We start from the raw sequence: 18302 nt of genomic DNA on the forward strand, positions 1-18302 counted from the left end.
GTTAATACTTCAGAAAGAGGTTTTGTTGAGTTTGTGGAGGTGGTTTTTGATGGTTGGGGCTTGACTGAGGAGAGAGGAGGATTGAGAAGGATTTTTATTTATTTGCTTTTCATTTTTGAGACAGGGTTTCTCTGTAGTCCTGGCTGTCCTGGAACTTGCTTTGCAGACCAGGCTGCCTGAAAACTCAGAGAGATCTGCATGCCTCTGCCTCTCAAGTGCTGGGATGAAAGGTGTGTGCCACCACACCCAGGTGTGAGAAGGATTATTTTTAAATTTAGGGCTGCTTAGGGGAATGATAAAATAAATCATGGATAAAAGCAATTCTAATAATGTGATTCTGTGTTCAGAACTTTTTATTTTTCACAAAATTTCATTGGCACTGTCAGTGAGGACTGAGAGACTGTTAATAACTAATTAAATGTCCCAAACCCACAAGCTAAAAGCCAGCTCCTAAGCCATCAAGGTGACCATGTAGGAGATGAAGGCTCACTGGACAGAAGTCTTCCACTGCAGAGCAGACAGAAGCAGGCTAGACTGTGTTTATGGTACAAGTTCTTAAAACCAGAGACTTGTTCCAGTGATTATAGCTGTGGTAGCAGTTTGTCCAGCAAAGCCCCTAGTTGAGGAGGAATGGGTGGTGGAGGTGGGCTGTGTTCTTAGGATAGAAACTGTTACTCCCTTGGGTTTTGAACTTTGAACTCTGAAACATTTACCGGCATTCAGTTATGGACAGCACAGATTTAATGGAGTCAGTTTTAAGGGTTAAATGACTTGCAAAACCCTGGTCTCAGAATATCACCTGCATATTGGGGTAGTAGTTCCCTTGAAAATACAAAACAGAATCTTCAGAAGTAGCTGATAGTCAACATGCTCTCTGTCTTGAATCATAAGATCCATCAGTTCTTGGAATTGTTTAGAACTATCCTAGAGCGACAGTGTAAAATCGTCTTGGACATGTGCTAGATTTCTGAGAAAAAAAACTTTTGAATGTGAATTTCACACTATACTTTCACTTTTTATTTTAAGAAAGTAAGATTTATTTAAAAAAAAAACCATTGACTTAGCATCTTTGGCTCATTTAAGGACTTGACTCTCATTATCCAGTGACTTTGACTACATTTCCTTTTTTTTTTTTTTTTTTTTTTTTTAGTTTTTATTACATGTTTATTTATTTGTGTGTGTATAAATGTATGCCAGCTGCCACAGTGCATGTCTGGAGGTTAGAGGACAACTTGCAGGTTCTCCCAGGGCTTGAACTCAGGCAGTGAAGCTTGGTAGCAGGTTCCACCATGCCCTTGACTTGCTCTATCTGTCATATCCAGAGTCTCCTCCAGTTAGCCTTCTTTCTTATTTCATGAACTTGATTCTTTTAAAGAATGTGTTCTGCATGTCTTTATTTTATGCCATATTTCTCAATTTGGATTCCCCCCCCCCCCCCGTGGTTAACTTAAGTATATGCAGATGTGGCAAGCATGCCAAAGGAAATAAGTGCCTTTTCTTGTATGATGTCAGGCAAGTGCAATAATTGCAATATTGATGTTTTAGGAATCCTATTAACTTTGATCAGTTTAAAGTGGTAATTGCCAGTTTTACTCACTGTAGTGTTACTATTTTGCCTTTTTCAGTTGGTAAGAATTTTTAGAGTGATCTTTTGAGATCATGCAAAGATTGTTTTCATCATAGTAGTTTTAGCATCTGTCAATAATTCTTGCTGGCTGTGCTTATTTATATGATGTTTGTCTGATGACAGTTATGTCCATTCCTTTTTTTTTTTTTTTTTTTTGTTAATATCTTATTATGTAGTCCAGGCAGGCTTGGAGTTCATGGTCCTCTTACCTCCATCTCTTGAGTGCTGGAACTGTAGTTGAGAACCACCTGCTTATATTTTTCTATCATTTTTCTCTACATTTATTTTTGGGTTGCAACTGTTACCATTGGGAGATCTTTTGGGCTATCTTTTACTTCCTTTTGACCTGTACACATCATGTTTTGATAATTTCTGTTTGATATCACAAGAAAATTAGTGTTTCAGAAATATTAGGTCTTTAAAAGAACTTGAGGTAGAGAAACACTCATGCAGTGTTTTGTCTGGTACCTCATAACATTCTGTCTTTAGGTGGACATACGTTTGCAAAATGGATTTGCTCCTGGGATGAAGCTGGAGGTAGCTCTGAAAAAAGACCCTGAGACGTACTGGGTTGCCACCATCATCACCGCCTGCGAGCAGCTGCTCCTGCTCCGTTATGAAGGCTATGGGGAAGACAGAAAGGCAGACTTCTGGTGTGATATCAGGAAAGCTGGTCTCTATCCCCTCGGTTGGTGTCAGCAGAATAAGAAGACCCTCGAAGCTCCAGAAGGTAGTAACATGATGGGATATTTCTGTAAGAAAATTTAGATTGGCCAGTCTTAAGTATTTCAATCTACTCTCATAAAGACTTTAGGCTAATGTTTTGATTGATAGTTTTTTATCGGGAGTAATACACGCTTCCCTGTTTTTAAAATGAAATCATATTATCTATGATTTATCTTGTTATTTTAATATTTTAGATTTTTTATTGTGTGTGTGTGTGTTCAGGTGTGTGTGCTTGCATGTGAGGTTTTGTGCATGCCTGTGAGTACATAGGGCTTGCCCACTGAAGCCAGAAGTGGGTGTCAGATCTCCTGGAACTGGTGTTACAGACAGTTGTGAGCTGCCATGTAAATGCTTCAAATCAAACTCAAGTCCTCTAAAAGGACAGCTAGTGCTCCTAAGTGCTGAGACACCTCTTCAGGCCCTCATCGCTCCCTCCCCCTCCCCACGCCCCATTAAAAACTGCCAGGATATAGCTGAGTTGCCCAAGCTATGCTTTTAGTCGCTATGTAGTCCAGGCTGGCCTTCAGCTTGCTACCCTCTTGCTTCTCCTTCCTAAGTAGCTGGGTGTACAGACATGTGCAGCCAGACCCAGTACTCAGCAGGTTTTTATTTGGTCACAGTTTTTGTGTTCCTCATTAGTCTGTTTTTTTTTTTTTTCTGCTCTGATGTGGGGTTGTGCTGAGAGACCCAGTCTTTCTGTGTCCCTTTTGGCTGAGGCTTCCTCAGAGGCTTCTACTATAATCAAAGAAGGCCAGAAGAGGGTATATTAGATCCTCTGGGACTGAAGTTACAGCTTGTCCTGAGCTGCCATGGGATGCTGGGAATTGAACCTGGGTGCCCTGAAAGAGCAACCAGTGATCTCTCCAGCCTCTATTTGTTACTTATTTTTAATTTCTCAGACCTCTGGTTGGCCTTGAATTTTCTGTGTAGCCATGAATAACCTTGAACTTTTAATTGTCTTTACCTCCAGAATGCTGGCATTCCAAGCATTTGCTACCATGTCTCATTAATGTATTGTTGGGGGTTAAACCCAGTGCTTTGTACATGCTAGGCAAGCACTCCACCAACTCAGCCTCTAGTCCTGTAATTTTCCTATTACTTTTTTCTCTATAATAAAGAAGCATATTTTTGTTTGTTTGTTGATGGCCATCAAAACCATAGTTTCTCATCTTTTCAGACTGAGGCTGTCTGAGTTTGGGATTTAGAGATGTGGTGGTTTTTTTAGCTTTGGGACTTCGTTGTTGTTTTGGGGATTGAACCCAGAACCTTTATAAATGTGAGTAAAGAGATCTTCTTCCTAGATAGATCCTAGGGTTTTTTTGTTTTTTGGTTTTTTTTTGTTTTTTTTTTTTTTTTTTTTTTTGGAGACAACATCTCATAGTGTAGCTCAGGCTGGCCTCAAACTCATGATCATCATGAGAGCTAAGATCACAGGTATATGCTAACATACCTGACCTTATTGCAGGACAGATTGATAAACTCAACCCTCTTACCAGCTTTTTTTTGTAGATACAGAGTATAACTCTTTAGTTAAGCCAGCCTTGAATTTGAAAACCTCTTGCTTAAACTTTCCCATGTAACTCAGATTTCAGGCCTGTGACACCATTCCCTGGTTCTGTCTTTCTTTCCTCTCTCCTTTTACCCATAAGTAATCCTGTAAACTATGTTACAGACTTTTTTCTTTTAGTTAGGTTCTTACTCTGTGGCACAGGCTAACCTCAAACTTGGCAAGCCTTGTTGCCTTAGCCCTCTAAATGCTGGGATTATAGGTATGTGGCACTATGAGTTTTTTAAAATGAGCCCACTGAAGCTCTGTTCCAGGAAGCTCTGTACCCTACTCAAAATAGGCCATAAATTAATTTGGAGGGAGATACAAAGTACCAAAAAATTAAAATAAATGTAAAAAGGGAGAAGGACCTGGAGAGGTGGCTTGATGGTTTAATGGTTTAGAATACTTCCTGTTTTTGTAGAGAACCTGGGTTTGATTCCCAGTACACAAATGGCTCACAACTCTTAATACCAGGAAATCCAATGCCTTCTTCTGACTTCTGTGGACACCAGGAATACATATGGTATGCAGATATATACATAGGCAAAACACTCAGTATTTAAAATGAAGTAAGTAAATATAAAAAAAAAATTTAAAGGAGAAGATAAAGGTGTGGGATAAAGGAAGAAAGATTGCAAATTAAAAAAAAACTCAGGACTTTTTATATTTATAATTTCTTATTCTAATTTAGTTTCAGATTTACATGGAGTTTGTACGAATAGTATAAAAATATTCTTGATGACTCTTTGTGAAGTTTTCCCAGTTGTTTATATTTTACCACATTGGCTATATCCTTTCTCCCTGCCCCACAGGCTTTAGACATGATGCGCCTATAGAAACTTTAATGTCTTTCTAAATAATACATTCATGAACACTACAGTAAAATATCAAAATCAGAAAAGTAAATCTGGTAAAATGCTATTATTTTGTCTTTATACTTTTTTTTACTTTTAGTAATAATTTTAACATTTTTAGAAAAAAAGGGAAAACTCTGAGTTACATGTTGCTTTGTCTTGTAATGTGTAAAGAGTAAGTTTCCATCCAAGCTGGGTAGGGTGGTTCATGCCTTTATCCCATCACTCAGGAGGTAGAGGCAGGTGGATCTCTTGAATTTAAGGCTAGCCTGGTCTACAAAGTGAATTATAGGACAGCCATGGTTACACAGAAAAAACTTTGCTCTGAAAAAAAAAAAATGAGGTTCAGAAAACCAAACAAATGATTTTTAATACTATAAAGAAACATATGGTACATACAGGAATACAATGTAGATCATCATTTCTAAAATAGTACTAGAAGACAGTATGTGAATAGTGGTATAAACTCATTGTTGTGGGTTTATTTTTTAAATTTATTTTATGTGTATGAGTGGTTTTGTTTGTTTGTTTTAATGTGTATGAGTATGTGCCTGGTACCCTCAGAGGTCAGAAGAAGGCATTGAATGAATCCCCTGGGACTAGAGGTATGAATGATGAGCCACTGTGTGGGTTCTAGAAACCAAACTGGGGTCCTCTGAAAGAACAGTAAGTCTCTTAACTGCTGAGCCATCTCTCCAGCTGTTTCCTTTCTTGCTTTACATTTTTATTGCCATGTAATTAGTTACTTTTAAGTTGTTAGCTAGAAGTAAAAGAGTATTACTTGAAATGAAATATTGAAGGAAAGAAGGAGCAAGAAGGAGAGGAGAAGGAAGAAGAGACAGAGGAGAAGGAAGAGGGAGGAGGAAGAAAAAGAAGAAAAAAGAAAACAAAAAGAAGTTATTGTTATATTCAAGTTCAGTATTGTGTAGAGAGAAAAAGGAAATTAATAAGAAACTAATCCCCAAGTAGAAAGGACTAATATTAGCATATTATGAGCCTTTCAGTGGCACACATCTGTAGTCTCTACAACCAGTTAGCAGAGGCAAAGGGTATGAATGTGAGACCAGTTTGGGCTGCATAGTGAAATTTTATACAAAAGTTAAAAAAAAAAAAGCTATTTGTATATTAATTAGGGAGATGGTTTAGGTTGTAAAATTAGTTATAAAATTGAAAGGACCTAAGTTCAATTTCCCAGCACCCATGTTAAAACCAGGACTGTAAAACCAATGTTTGGAGGTGGAGAGAAGAGATCTTATGCACTTGATATGTAGCCAGCCTGGCCAAAATAACATTTTAGGTTCAATAAGAGATCTTGTTTTAAAAAAATCAGATAAGAGTGATACCTCATGTCCTCCTCTGGTATCTGTATGCACACTTATGGGTCATACCCCATACAAATCTGTGCACATACCATACACACACACACAGACACACACACACACACAGACACACACACACACACACTTATATATATACACACACACACTATACACTGACACACACTGAATTATATAAATAAATCTGTTAGTATAAAAGTAAACATTAGAAAATACTATCTAAATATCAAAATATGTGTTTAAAAAGAGAAAGCATATATTCAAGTAGAAATCACATAGTAAACATGACATACACACAAGTAATTCATTTAACATTTAGTAATATGACAAAACTAGGGATATTGTATCAATGAGAACAACAAATGGCTTACTCTGCCATTAAAAGCAAAAAAATGTTATATTGGCTTATGAAACATAGCTCACTTTTATCTCACATGCAAGAATAATTTATAAACAGATTTTTAGAGAGTCAATTCATATGTAATGGACAGAGGAGTAGAGACTAACAAGCCATAAGTCTCAGTCTCCATTTGTGACAGAGATGAAAGTTAAGTGAAAACAGCAGAGGGTACAGAGAACAGGTTTGGATGCTGAATGGTATAGTCAGCAAGAAGAGGAGTCATCTTGTCCATCTAATGTTGCCAAGGAGTAAGTGACTCGCTACTTAGCCTAGCACCTCAGAATATGGTGTGGGTGTATGTGTACATGTGTGTATTTTAAGGTGGGGGTTGTTCAGTGGTTAGGCACTTGCTGCTCAAGCATAAAAGCATGAGAACTAGAATTTGAATTTCCAGGACCCAAGTAAATGTCAGGTGGACTTGACCATCTATCTGCCCGTAATTCAAGCCTTGGAAGGCAGAGACAGGGGATTCCCTAGAATAAGCTAGCTAGCAAGACTAGCCATATTGGCTAGCTCAGAGACTTTGCCTCATTGAATAATGTGTGAAATCGATTGAGGATAATTTCTGACATCAACTTTAGCCCCCTTCCCCCCCCTCCCCCCCCCTCTAGTATTAAAAAGCAGAAAGGAAGAAAAATGGACTTAGAAATAAAAGAAATTATAGAAAAGTTACCTGAAAGGAACACAATAAAAATGATAGATTTTCTGACTGTAGCTATGAAACAAAATTGAAAATTAGAAAGAACTTTCTCAGAAAGCAAAATAAAACTATGTGTAGACAGAGCTTGAGGAGTGACCACAGAACTTTTTTCAATGACTTTAAAATACAATTTGCTCGTCTGTTCCTAATAAGAGTGTGTTTTAGGGACATATCACTGTTTTCAGTGATAATAGTGTTGGTTGTAGAACTGATAACATTTGAAATAATTATTGATATATTTTCAAATAAAGCAAAATAATGTCTAACTAAAAGCTAGGATCTTTGGCCTGATAAAAAAGAAATGTAGTTGACATAGAAGAAGTTAAATATGTGCATGATCTTTTAAAGCAGCAGCAAACGAGAGTCTTTTAGTAGACACCGAGAAGGCCTAAAACCAACCCGGGGCAGTTGCACTCACTTAGGCCCTTTAAATACCATTTTGTTGTTGTTGTTTGAGACAGAGTCTCATGTAGCCTGTGTTGGTCTAAAACTTGCTCTGTAACCAAAGATGATCTTGAACTCTTGATCCTTCTGCCTACACTTCTCAGTTGTTAGAATTACATTTATGGTCAGCCACAGAGAAGTAGTTGGTTCTGGTTTGCGTATTAATAAGGACAATAACAGCAGTGGCTACAAACATACATTTGTTTATGACTTCATAGTAAACTTGTAAACAGAAACTTCATTGATAGCCTTTGGAAGATGCCAGGGAACCGTCTTATTATTTTAAAAGCCAGGAAATATGAAGAAAGAATGAAAGAATCATCTATATAGCCTGACTGATTTCTTTTCATAAATTTTACTTAAGTTGATCAAATCATTTATAAAGAGAAGTGTTTCTTTAAGGAAATATATGAACAAGGAATGATAGAATTTTACCATTTTTAGCCCTCAGTGAAACAGAGTATCTATGTAGTGACAACCAAAATCTGTTTGGGGCTGTGGAGATGACCCAATGGGTAAGAGTGCTTGCTGTGTAAATTTGAGGGACCTGAGTTCAGAGTCCAGCACCCACATGTGCTTGTAACCCCAGTACAGTGGAGACCTGTGATAGAGAATCTCTAGGTCTTGCTGGCTACCCAGCCTACTTGAAAAACAGCAACAGCAACAAACTAAGACAGCTACTCTCTGGTTAGTTGAATAAGAGTTGTAAGTAAAACAGAGATTATGAATTATTCTCAGTGGAATAAGTTCAAAAATGATACAGTGGTAGTCCTTGCATTCTCTGTTTACCTCCCATATGTAATCACAGGTGATTACAGTTATGCACACATAACACACACGCACACACACACACACACACACACACACACTATGTAAAAAAGCTATTAATGTCACAGAGGGACAACTAGACCTTATATGCCTCTTTGTAGAAGGATGTAATTCTGCTTGTTTTTAACTCTCCCCTCTCCAGAAAAATTAGATCTGAGTTTGCTCAAGCTCTGCCTCTAACTCTTGATTTGTAGAAACTATATGGGGCAGGACTAGGGCCCAAGTAGGTGGATGTGTACTTGCCTGGTATGCAGGTACAAGGCTCAGGCAGGCTTGCGCGCTCTCTCTCTCTCTCTCTCTCTCTCTCTCTCTCTCTCTCTCTCTCTCTCCCCGCCCCCCCCCCCCCCCCCCGCACACATGTGCGTGAGCGTGTGCATGTGTGTTTTGAGAGTTTTGAGACAGAGTCTCGATATGTAGCCCTGGTTTGGAACTTGCTACTTAGATTAGATTGGCCTTGAGCACATAGGGGTCTGTCTGCCTCAACTTCCAAAGTACTATGTTAAAAGCATGCACTGCCAGGCCCAGCCCTCTCTCTGTGTTTTTATGCTGTGTTAAAAGCATACACTGCCAGGCCCAGCCTTCTCTCTGTGTTTTTATTCATGTTTGACATTTTTTATAATGAAAATGAAGTAGGCATTTTTTAAAAGTATAACTGAGTTAAGGGGATTATTTTGTGTACAACTTCATAGTCTCTGTTTTACATACAATTCTTAGAGAGTAGCTGTATTAGTTTGGTTTCTATTGCTGTGACAAAGACCATGGCCAAAAGCAATGTGAGCAGGAAAGAGTTTATTTGGTATAGATATCACTGGCCATAGTCGGTTGAGAGAATCCAAGGCAGGAACTGAAGCAGAGGCCTTGGAGGAATATTGTTACTGGCTTTCTCCCCATGGTTTGCTCAAGCTGCTTCCTTGTACATCTCAGTACTACCTGCCCAGGCTTGGTACCTTCCACATCAGTCATTAATCAAGACAGTGCACCACAGACTTTTATACAGATCAGTGTGATGGGAATATTTTCTCACTTGAATTTCTTTTTCCCAGATGGCCCTAGCTTATATGAAGGTGACAACTAGCCAGAACATGGCTCCATGAAGAGTAGGAGTTTTGTAGCTATTTTGTTTTGTCTTTTCAAGCTCTCAAGCAACACACTGAGTTTTAAATGATAAACATACCCATAAGGAGTTTCTGTATGTCAAATTTCTTTGTGTTCTATGACATGAATAATAACCATTTCTTCTCTCATTTAGGCATCAGAGATAAAGTGTCTGATTGGAATACATTCCTACAGCAGACCCTGAGAGGAGCCTGTGGTCCTCCTGTGTCTCTGCTAGAGGGCGTGAGTATCACTGCTTAAACCAGTATAGAAAAACTTGGCAAGGAATCCAAAACTGATTACTAATTTACCACTTTGGAAAAAAAAAAAAAAAGAAACATTGTTGTTAGAATTATAAGCATAAGTATTGGAATGTTTAGTCTCAGAAGTTGCACTTAGTGCCTGGGAAACTTTTGAGTCAGTTGTCTTTTAAAATTCTACTGAAACATACTTTCACACCTATTCCTGAACACTATTTCAAACAACTTTTTAATTTTTTTTATACTCAGATTAATTTTTTATTCTTACCTGGGTCCAGGCACATCTCAAACACCTGGTAAAAATTAAATGAATAAATGAATGAGGTTGTAAACAATGAGCAGATAAAATATCCTTGCCCTGCATTGACTGTGATTCTGCCACTTTGAAACTTGTAACTATTAATATATTAATTCTGTTCATTCAGTTGTTCTTTTATACACGTAGATATGAAAACTTCACAGAGCAGTTTATACTAGGAAAAAATGTTGCAGCAAGTGTCAGCAAACCTTTCAGGGGTCCTTAGCTTTGTCTTCCCTGTGCTGATATTATAGATACCTGTCTCCACACCCAAGTTTGCATGGGTGCTGGGAATCTGACTGTTGTTTATTGTAGTTTCAAATACATTATCTAGATAGTAAAATTTAAGTTTTTCTTTTAATTACTCAGTATGTGTGTCTCTCTGTGTGTATGTATGTAATATGAATGTGTGTGAGTTACTGTGTAGCTCTGGCTAGCCTCAAATATTCTTGTATAGGCTCTGGTAGCCTTAGAACTCACAGAAATCTGTCTGCCTCTGCTCCTGAGTTTTAGGATTAAAGATGCACACCACCATGTCAAGTTTATGATTTTATTTTTAGTTATGTATGTGTCTGAGTATGGGTTTGTACATGAGTGCCTGTTGAGGCCAGGAGAGGGCATCAGATCCCCTGGAGCTGGACTTAAAGGCATTTGTGAGCTATGTGATGGGAACCAAACGCAGGTCCTCTGGGAGATGCACTCCTAACTGCTGAGCTGCTCATGTGGCCTGTAAGTTTTCCTTTCCCTTCCTTGTAACCAAAAGTATTTACTGTGTTCACAAGAACATTGTGAAATGGGTGGGGGAAAAAAAACAGAAACAAGTAAACTCTCATCAAAAGTTGTTCACTTACATGTAAAGTCTAAGAACAATTTAAAAGGTAGGGAAAGCTTATATCTGCTCTAATAAAAATAGATCTGTGATCTAATAAGTGAAAAACAAGATATATTTTGAAAAAAGATGAAGAAAAAAATAACTAGAACCAAGAGAAGCAGAAATAGATACTGACTTGTGTGTAGTGTATGACCAAGTATCTACTGTGATCTTTTTAGGTCTTCAGGATTATAAAAAAGTATAAGTGTGGTTGATTTTCTCTTTAATGGTGATCGAATTTGATTTTCACAATCAGAGACAAAATTTCATTTTAGAAATTATGTTAAATGAAGGCAGGCAGTGTTGGCACATGCTTTTAATTCCAGCACTCAGAGGCAGGTAGATCTCTGTGAGTTCGAGACTAGCCTGATTTATGGATCGAGTTCCAGGATAACCAAGACTTCACAGAGAAATACTGTCTTGAAAATTAAGAAAATGTATATATACTAAATGAAATAATAATCTAGAGATCTTTGTTAAGATAATTTTATTGTGTCACAGGTTAAGGTTTTCTTTATGACAAACATATTATTATCCAGAAGTCATATTGTGGGAGGCTATCTGTAGACAATGTAATTTTTGTGCCACTGTTTTGGGTGAGTAAAACAATATTAAAACTAGTTTGAAAAAAGGTTAGAACTTGACTTTTACAAAGAAACTAACCTTTCCAATTTCATATTTTAACCTACAGCTCCGTAATGGAAGAAATCCTTTAGATCTCATTGCTCCAGGATCCAGACTAGAATGTCAAGATTTTCGGGACTCTTTAAGCACTTGGATTGTTACTGTTGTGGAGAACATTGGAGGCCGGTTGAAGCTGCAGTATGAAGGACTTGAAAGTCATGACGGTTTTGAACACTGGTTGTATTACTTAGATCCATTTCTTCATCACATTGGTTGGGCTTCTCAGCAAGGATATGAACTTCAGCCCCCATTGGGTAAAGAGTAAAAGCACTTTCCTATAAGCTTCTATTTTTTTTTATTAATATCTATGAGGCTGAAAATGTATTCTATATATGATGAAAACCTTAATTCACATAAAGTATTTCATATTTATATAAAATATAAGTGTCTGTTTCTCTTTGATTTTGTTATTACACTTAATAATTTAGCATGCATACTGATTATTATACCTCAGACTTTTCCTTCATGCTCACTGCATTTATTACCATATAATCCGGTTTGAGTATTTATTGCATTATTTTGTGTGCCACAGCAATACTTGTGGTCTTACTGTAGATATTTTAACAAATTTTAATTTTCTGGCCTCCTAAACAGAGTCCAGTACTGAAATTAAGGTATAAGTTCTTGTGTATGAAGGTGGGTGTAAAAGTCCTGAACCCTTTCCTAATGCATAGTGGGAAATACTTCTGTTTATGAGAATGCTTTCAGATGTTGAGCTGTATATAGGCTTTCTCCTCTTAAAACATGCTGTTTTGTCTCACTAAAGCTATCAGGCATCTGAAAAATGAAGCTGACTGGCAAGAGATTTTGGCCAAAGTGAAAGAGGAGGAGCCATTACCCTCTTACTTATTTAAGGTAAAAACAGAAACTCATGAGAAATACAGATTTTCTCCTTAGAGAAGGGAAATTAGGGGAGGTAAGGAATGAGAAATAATCACTGGAGACAGGAGGTGCTGTGGCTCTGGTGTGGAAGGAGGGTCACACTGCAGGTACCATGCAGGGTCGCAGTTGCCTGGGTTTCTCTCCAGATCCTCGTAAAGCTATTTGAATGTTTTCCTTTCTAGTGTTTTGTTTTTGTTTTTTGAGATAGGGTTTCTCTGTGTAGCCCTGGCCATCCTGGAACTCACTCTGTAGACCAGGCTGGCCTCTAACTCAAAACATCTGCCTGCTTCTGCCTCCTGAATGCTGGGATTTAAGGTGTGCACCACCATCATCCAGCTTTCTTTTTCTAGTCTTAAGTGCATAACCGTAACTAGTTAAGAAATAAATTTGATTTTTCTTCCAGATGTCCATTATATCCCAGATATACAGAGGAATACTTTCTATGAGTAGTTGTTATCCTGAATAGATTTTTTCCAGGGGAAAAAATTCAGGATTTACAAGAAGCTTAACAATTGTGTTATTTTAATTAACTAGGTTACCTTTCTTGTTGCTGTGATGAAACACCTGAGACAGAGCAACCTAAGGAGTGAAGGGCTTAGTTGGGCTCATTGTTTCAAGGGATATAGACCATCATAGCGGGGGAAGCATGGAGACAGGAGCTTGAAGTGTCTGGTTACAATACACATGCAGGCTGGAAACAAAGAGAACTGATTGCTAGCGCTCAGCTCAATCTGTACCATTTCAAATCCAGTCTAGGACCATAGCTCATAAGGGTAACAGTCTTCACGTTCGGAATATATCTCTTCCCTCCTTTGTTAAACCTCTTTGGAAATTCCCTCAAAGGCATATCCAGAAGCATGTCACCTAGTGATTCTAAATTCAGTCTCATTGGCAGTGAAGATTGATTATTACAAATATTCAACTATATATAAGTGTAAGTTAATTCAGTGATGCTATATTTTTACCTTTTTGTTGAATACATTTCAGGATAAGCAAGTTATTGGAACCCATGAATTTTCTATAAACATGAAGTTGGAAGCTGTGGACCCATGGTCTCCTTTTGGGATTTCTCCTGCTACAATTGCTAAGGTGAAATGAGAGTAATTATTCTGGAAAGAATTGCTATCAGGGTGACTAGCTGAGGAAATTATGATGGTTTTATCTTTAAGCTATACTAATACACTTCATTATAAAACCAGAATCTCTTCTGTATATTTCTGTTGTATTGTACAATTTGTGTGTATGTGCCCTTTCTTTTTCAGAGCTTAATAGTCCTGTACAGGCAAGGCAGAGCAGAGTCAGGGCATCAAAGTAGTAGACGGAATGTTGTTTGGAGGCAAGCCTTACTTTGTACAATTTGAAAGGGTTCGGCTGGTCTGCCGGCTGTGGTGTTTATAAAGTATGAATCCAGGCAGTGCCATCACTTACCTAAACAGGGGCTGCAGGAATCACAGAATTAGCATCATCAGTAGGATGGCTACAGCTGTGCATTCTAGAATCATACTTAATCTCTCCAGCAGCTGACAAAATTAACTCTTTTTTAAAAAAAGAGTAACCACAGCAGCTGACCACACTGTCGAGGTACCGTTATTGAGTTACTGTGTGATAAAGCATTTGGTTTAGGTCTAGAGCAGAAGTCCATTTAGTGGAAGTAGAGCTCAGGGTAGATTATAACTATGTGGGAATGATTACTAGGATGCTTGTCTGACTTGATGAGATTTACTTTTTTTTTTTGACTAGTGAAAGATTATTCTCAGAGCAGTGAGGGATTTTTGAACCTGTCTTAAAACCTCTGGAAGCTGGAGAAATGGCTCAGTGGTTGAGAGCAGTTACTGCTTTTAACAGAGGACCAGTTTACTTCCCAGCATCTACACATTGTAGCTTATAACCACTCATAATTACAGCTTTAGAACCTTCTTCTCAGCACTTACACCCATATGGCATATATACACACATACATATACACCCACACATGTAAGTAATGAAATAAAGATAAATCTTTAGGACAGACAGAGACAGAAACAGAGAGCAAGACTAACACCTTCCAACCTTCTCTGGAATCTGGAGAAGTATGGGATGCTTAGGTTCCAGAGGACATTTATTAATTCTCATTCGGCCATTTGAAGTTAGTATAGTAATGTAGCTGACCCCTTGCTAAGCTTAAACTAAATTTTGCTTCAAACACAAATAACTTGGTTTGAATTCAGGTTTACACTTTCTTGACTATGTAACCTGGGTAAATTACTTTACCTTTCTTTGAATTAATTTCCTTTATCTAATAATGGAATTAAAAATGGTACCCACCTCATTAAATTGTTACAAAAAGTAAAACTGAGTAAATATTGAGAGACATTATTTTTTTAGGTACCTGACCTAAAACTAACATTTATTGAATATTTTAATAATCTGTTGTGAGAATAAATGAACTTACATAACATTTGATTGTGCCAAGGAAAGCACAAATATGTGTGTGTTAGATATGTTTGTGCATTATATATATATGTGTGTGTGTGTGTATGTATATATGTGTGTGTGTGTGTATCTGACATATATATATAAACACACATAAGCCATTTGTCGGTTTTATCTCTTAATTATACAGGTTTTTGATGATAAGTACTTTCTAGTGGAAATGGATGACCTTCGACCAGAAGACCATACAAGGCGATCATTTGTGTGCCATGCTAACAGTCCTGGTATCTTTCCTGTGCAGTGGAGTCTAAAGAATGGTTTACACATCAACCCTCCTCCGGGTATGGAGTTGAGTTCTTACTGTGTTGTTTCTCAAAATTATTATTATTAATTATGTAGGGTCTCACTGTGTAGCAGTATGTCTTCTGACTGTATGACACATGACGCCCTTAAATTCCTAATCCACCAGCCTAAGCCCTTGAAATATGTGTAGGATGGCATTGCCAAGATCTTTTATACCTCCTATCTTGAGTATCGTGGAGGTTCAAAATAAAATAAATGAGATCTAGATTTTAATTTATTTACTTAGAAAGGGTCTTACTTTGTAGCTCTGGCTGGCCTGGAACTTGCTATGTATACCAGGCTAGCCTTGAACTCACAGAACTCCACCTGTCTCTGAGTGCTGTGGTTAAAGGCATGTGCCACCACTCCCAGCTCATTGTGTAATATGTGAAGTCATAAGCTAATAAAGTGTCAGGATGCATTTTTCTCATTGTTTGACATGTATCTGTATAGCCAGGTAGAAGGACATGTTCACGCCTGGATTCTGTTCTGGTTCCTTTATCTGCTCCATTTGGAATCTGTTAGGAGGTCACAGAGAAGTGACTGTGCCCATTTTGGTTCTTTGTTGTTGTGATTAGCTGTGGACCAAAAACAACTTTGGAGAGGAATGGGTTTATTTCATCTTAAAACCCATCACTGAAAGAAGCTCATGCTAGAACTCAAGACAGAAACTGAAGTGGGGACTATAAAGGAATTCTTAATGGTTTGCTTCTTACGGCTTGCTCAGACTGCTTTCTTATACAGCCCAGGACCACCTGTCCAGAGGTGGCAGTGCCCACATTAGTCTGGGTCTTCCTATATCAGTCATGACTCAAGAAAACACCTTATAGACTCACCCCCAGGGCAGCCTGATGGAGGCAGTGCCTCCGTTGAGATTTTCTCTTTCCAGACATGTCTGTTTGTGTAAGGTTGACAAAAACGGATGAGAACAGCAGGCTTGGTGAACACTGAGCATTAGATCTACCTTCTTGGTCCAGAGCTCAAAGGTGGGGGAATTTTTTTTAGGTGTTAATGCCATGTAGTGGAGGTGACTAGTCAGGGAATTTATGATCAAGATCTAAAATGAGTAACAGCTCATTTTACTTGTTCTTGTAACTTTGTAAAATATGATATTTGACCCTCTGATCAAAGCACTGAAGTATGATTTCACTAAATTTGGCTGAAACTTTTAGTATTTTAAACTTGTGGTATCTGGAAAATATCAGATATTTATTTGTTTTTCTTTTATTTGCAAACCAGATTGTTTTGACTTAGTAAGTATTTGGTAAACAAGCCTTCACTTGAAGGGTAACTGCTGAGACATTGTACTGGAAGCACTCTTACATTAGCAAGGATCATAAACTCAAAACTACCTTCCACTCAGCCTTCATTCATCCAATAAGCATTTCTGCAGTGTTTGCTATGAACATGTATTGAATTTATCACTGAGAAGGTAGAGGGGGAGAGGGTTATAATCTAGCCTTTCGAGAGATTTGTGAGAGAAAAGATGCACAGAATTTCCCAGGTACTCTACCATCAGTGAGCAGAACACAGGAATACTTGGTGGGAAGGTGTGGTATTGAACACTTAAACTAGGAACATGTTGCTTTATAGGAAAGCACAGGATATATCAAGCTCTTTATACTGCTTGCTACCTTTGTGTGAAAAAGAGAAAACAAGTATTAAAGGTAAGATACAGGAGCTCTGGGCATACGGCATACTGTGACAGCCAGTTGGCCATGTAAACAGAGGGGAAGTAGTGAGTTATGTAAATGAAAATGGCAAGGGGCTTTGAGAGAAGACACAATGGCTAAGTTCCGAGAAGTTCAGAGGTCAGTTCTCAGTATTCACTTTGGGGCACAGAGCTGTCTATAACTCTCGTTCTAGGGTACTGTGACTCCTTCTGGACTCTACAGCTACCAGCACACGTGTGAATATACCCACACACATATGTCTACACTTATACATATATAAAATATTTAAGAAAGAAACATGTCAGAGTATGATGTTTTGTCAGGAAGTGAGATTGGATCAGAGAAAGAGCTGAAGTCCTTTTTGTTCAAGCAAGAAAGAGGGGTTCAGAGGCTGTTGCCTGTAGGAAGACACAGTTTTGAGTAGCCTGTGATTAAGCTCTGAGACAGAACAATTTAGACAAAGTGGGCCTAAACTACACAGCTCCTCCCCCATAGATGGGGCTGAGTCAGATACTAGTTTTCTGCCAAGAACCTTGATAGATTGCTGAAATAGAGAATTGTTTCTTTTAGTCTAAGTTGATGATTCAGATTATATAAGAGCATTTACATTACATAAGAGCATTTACAGTTTTAAAATGTTTTCTAAATTGACATATGTATTTATGGAGTACAGGTTAGCATTTTAATATGTATATTCAATGTATAATGATTATGTTTGTGTAATAGACTGTCAGATAAAATGTTCTTTGTATTGTGAACAGTCAAATCTTCTCTATTAGTGGTTTAGTAGATGTGGATTAGTAAGAATGTTCATTTCTACTTTAGTAAAGACATTAGAAATTATTTCTCGTATCCAGCTGCATCCCTGTGCTCACCATCTTCTTCATTTCTAAGACTATTAGACAGATTCTGTAGTACATGAATCTGAAAACAGTATTAAGAGTATTACACCAAAGCCAGGGTGTGGAGGTGTATACCTGTAATTCTAGACCTTGGAAGGGAGATGATGCAGGAGGGTCAAAAGTTCAAGGTCATACTTGGTTATTTGAGTTCCAAAATATCTTGAGCTACATGAGATACTATCTTTAAAAAAAAAAGTCATTATGTATTGGTATTAGCTAAGATATGTTAAGGAAAGCAAATAGCCTTGTCAAGAAAAAGTCCTCACTAATGAAAAATACTAATAAAATCAATAATGCAGAATTTCTATATAAAAAATAAAGTCTGTATCACTTTTTTTTTAAACTCCTGGCAACTTGCCAGTAACTAGCCATACAGTAATACTGCTAAAAAAAAAAAATACCACGTTTGAATTTTGGA

At 37.7% G+C, this 18302-nt stretch overlaps 1 protein-coding gene across 3 annotated transcripts in view; it reads left to right on the forward strand.

Moving 5' to 3' along the window:
* The window catches only part of Sfmbt1 (Scm like with four mbt domains 1), a 116998-nt gene that overhangs the window by 71436 nt on the left and 27260 nt on the right, over positions 1-18302 (forward strand). For all 3 annotated transcript variants that reach the window (XM_034499199.2, XM_034499198.2, XM_076931341.1), the window contains exons 4-9: positions 2117-2357; positions 9715-9803; positions 11681-11927; positions 12440-12528; positions 13543-13644; positions 15158-15308. In XM_034499199.2, coding sequence (XP_034355090.1) covers positions 2117-2357; positions 9715-9803; positions 11681-11927; positions 12440-12528; positions 13543-13644; positions 15158-15308 — 919 coding nt within the window. The remainder of the gene's footprint in view (positions 1-2116; positions 2358-9714; positions 9804-11680; positions 11928-12439; positions 12529-13542; positions 13645-15157; positions 15309-18302) is intronic.

This window comes from Arvicanthis niloticus, chromosome 3, assembly GCF_011762505.2.
Source record: "Arvicanthis niloticus isolate mArvNil1 chromosome 3, mArvNil1.pat.X, whole genome shotgun sequence".
Classification (NCBI taxonomy): Eukaryota; Metazoa; Chordata; class Mammalia; order Rodentia; family Muridae; genus Arvicanthis; species Arvicanthis niloticus.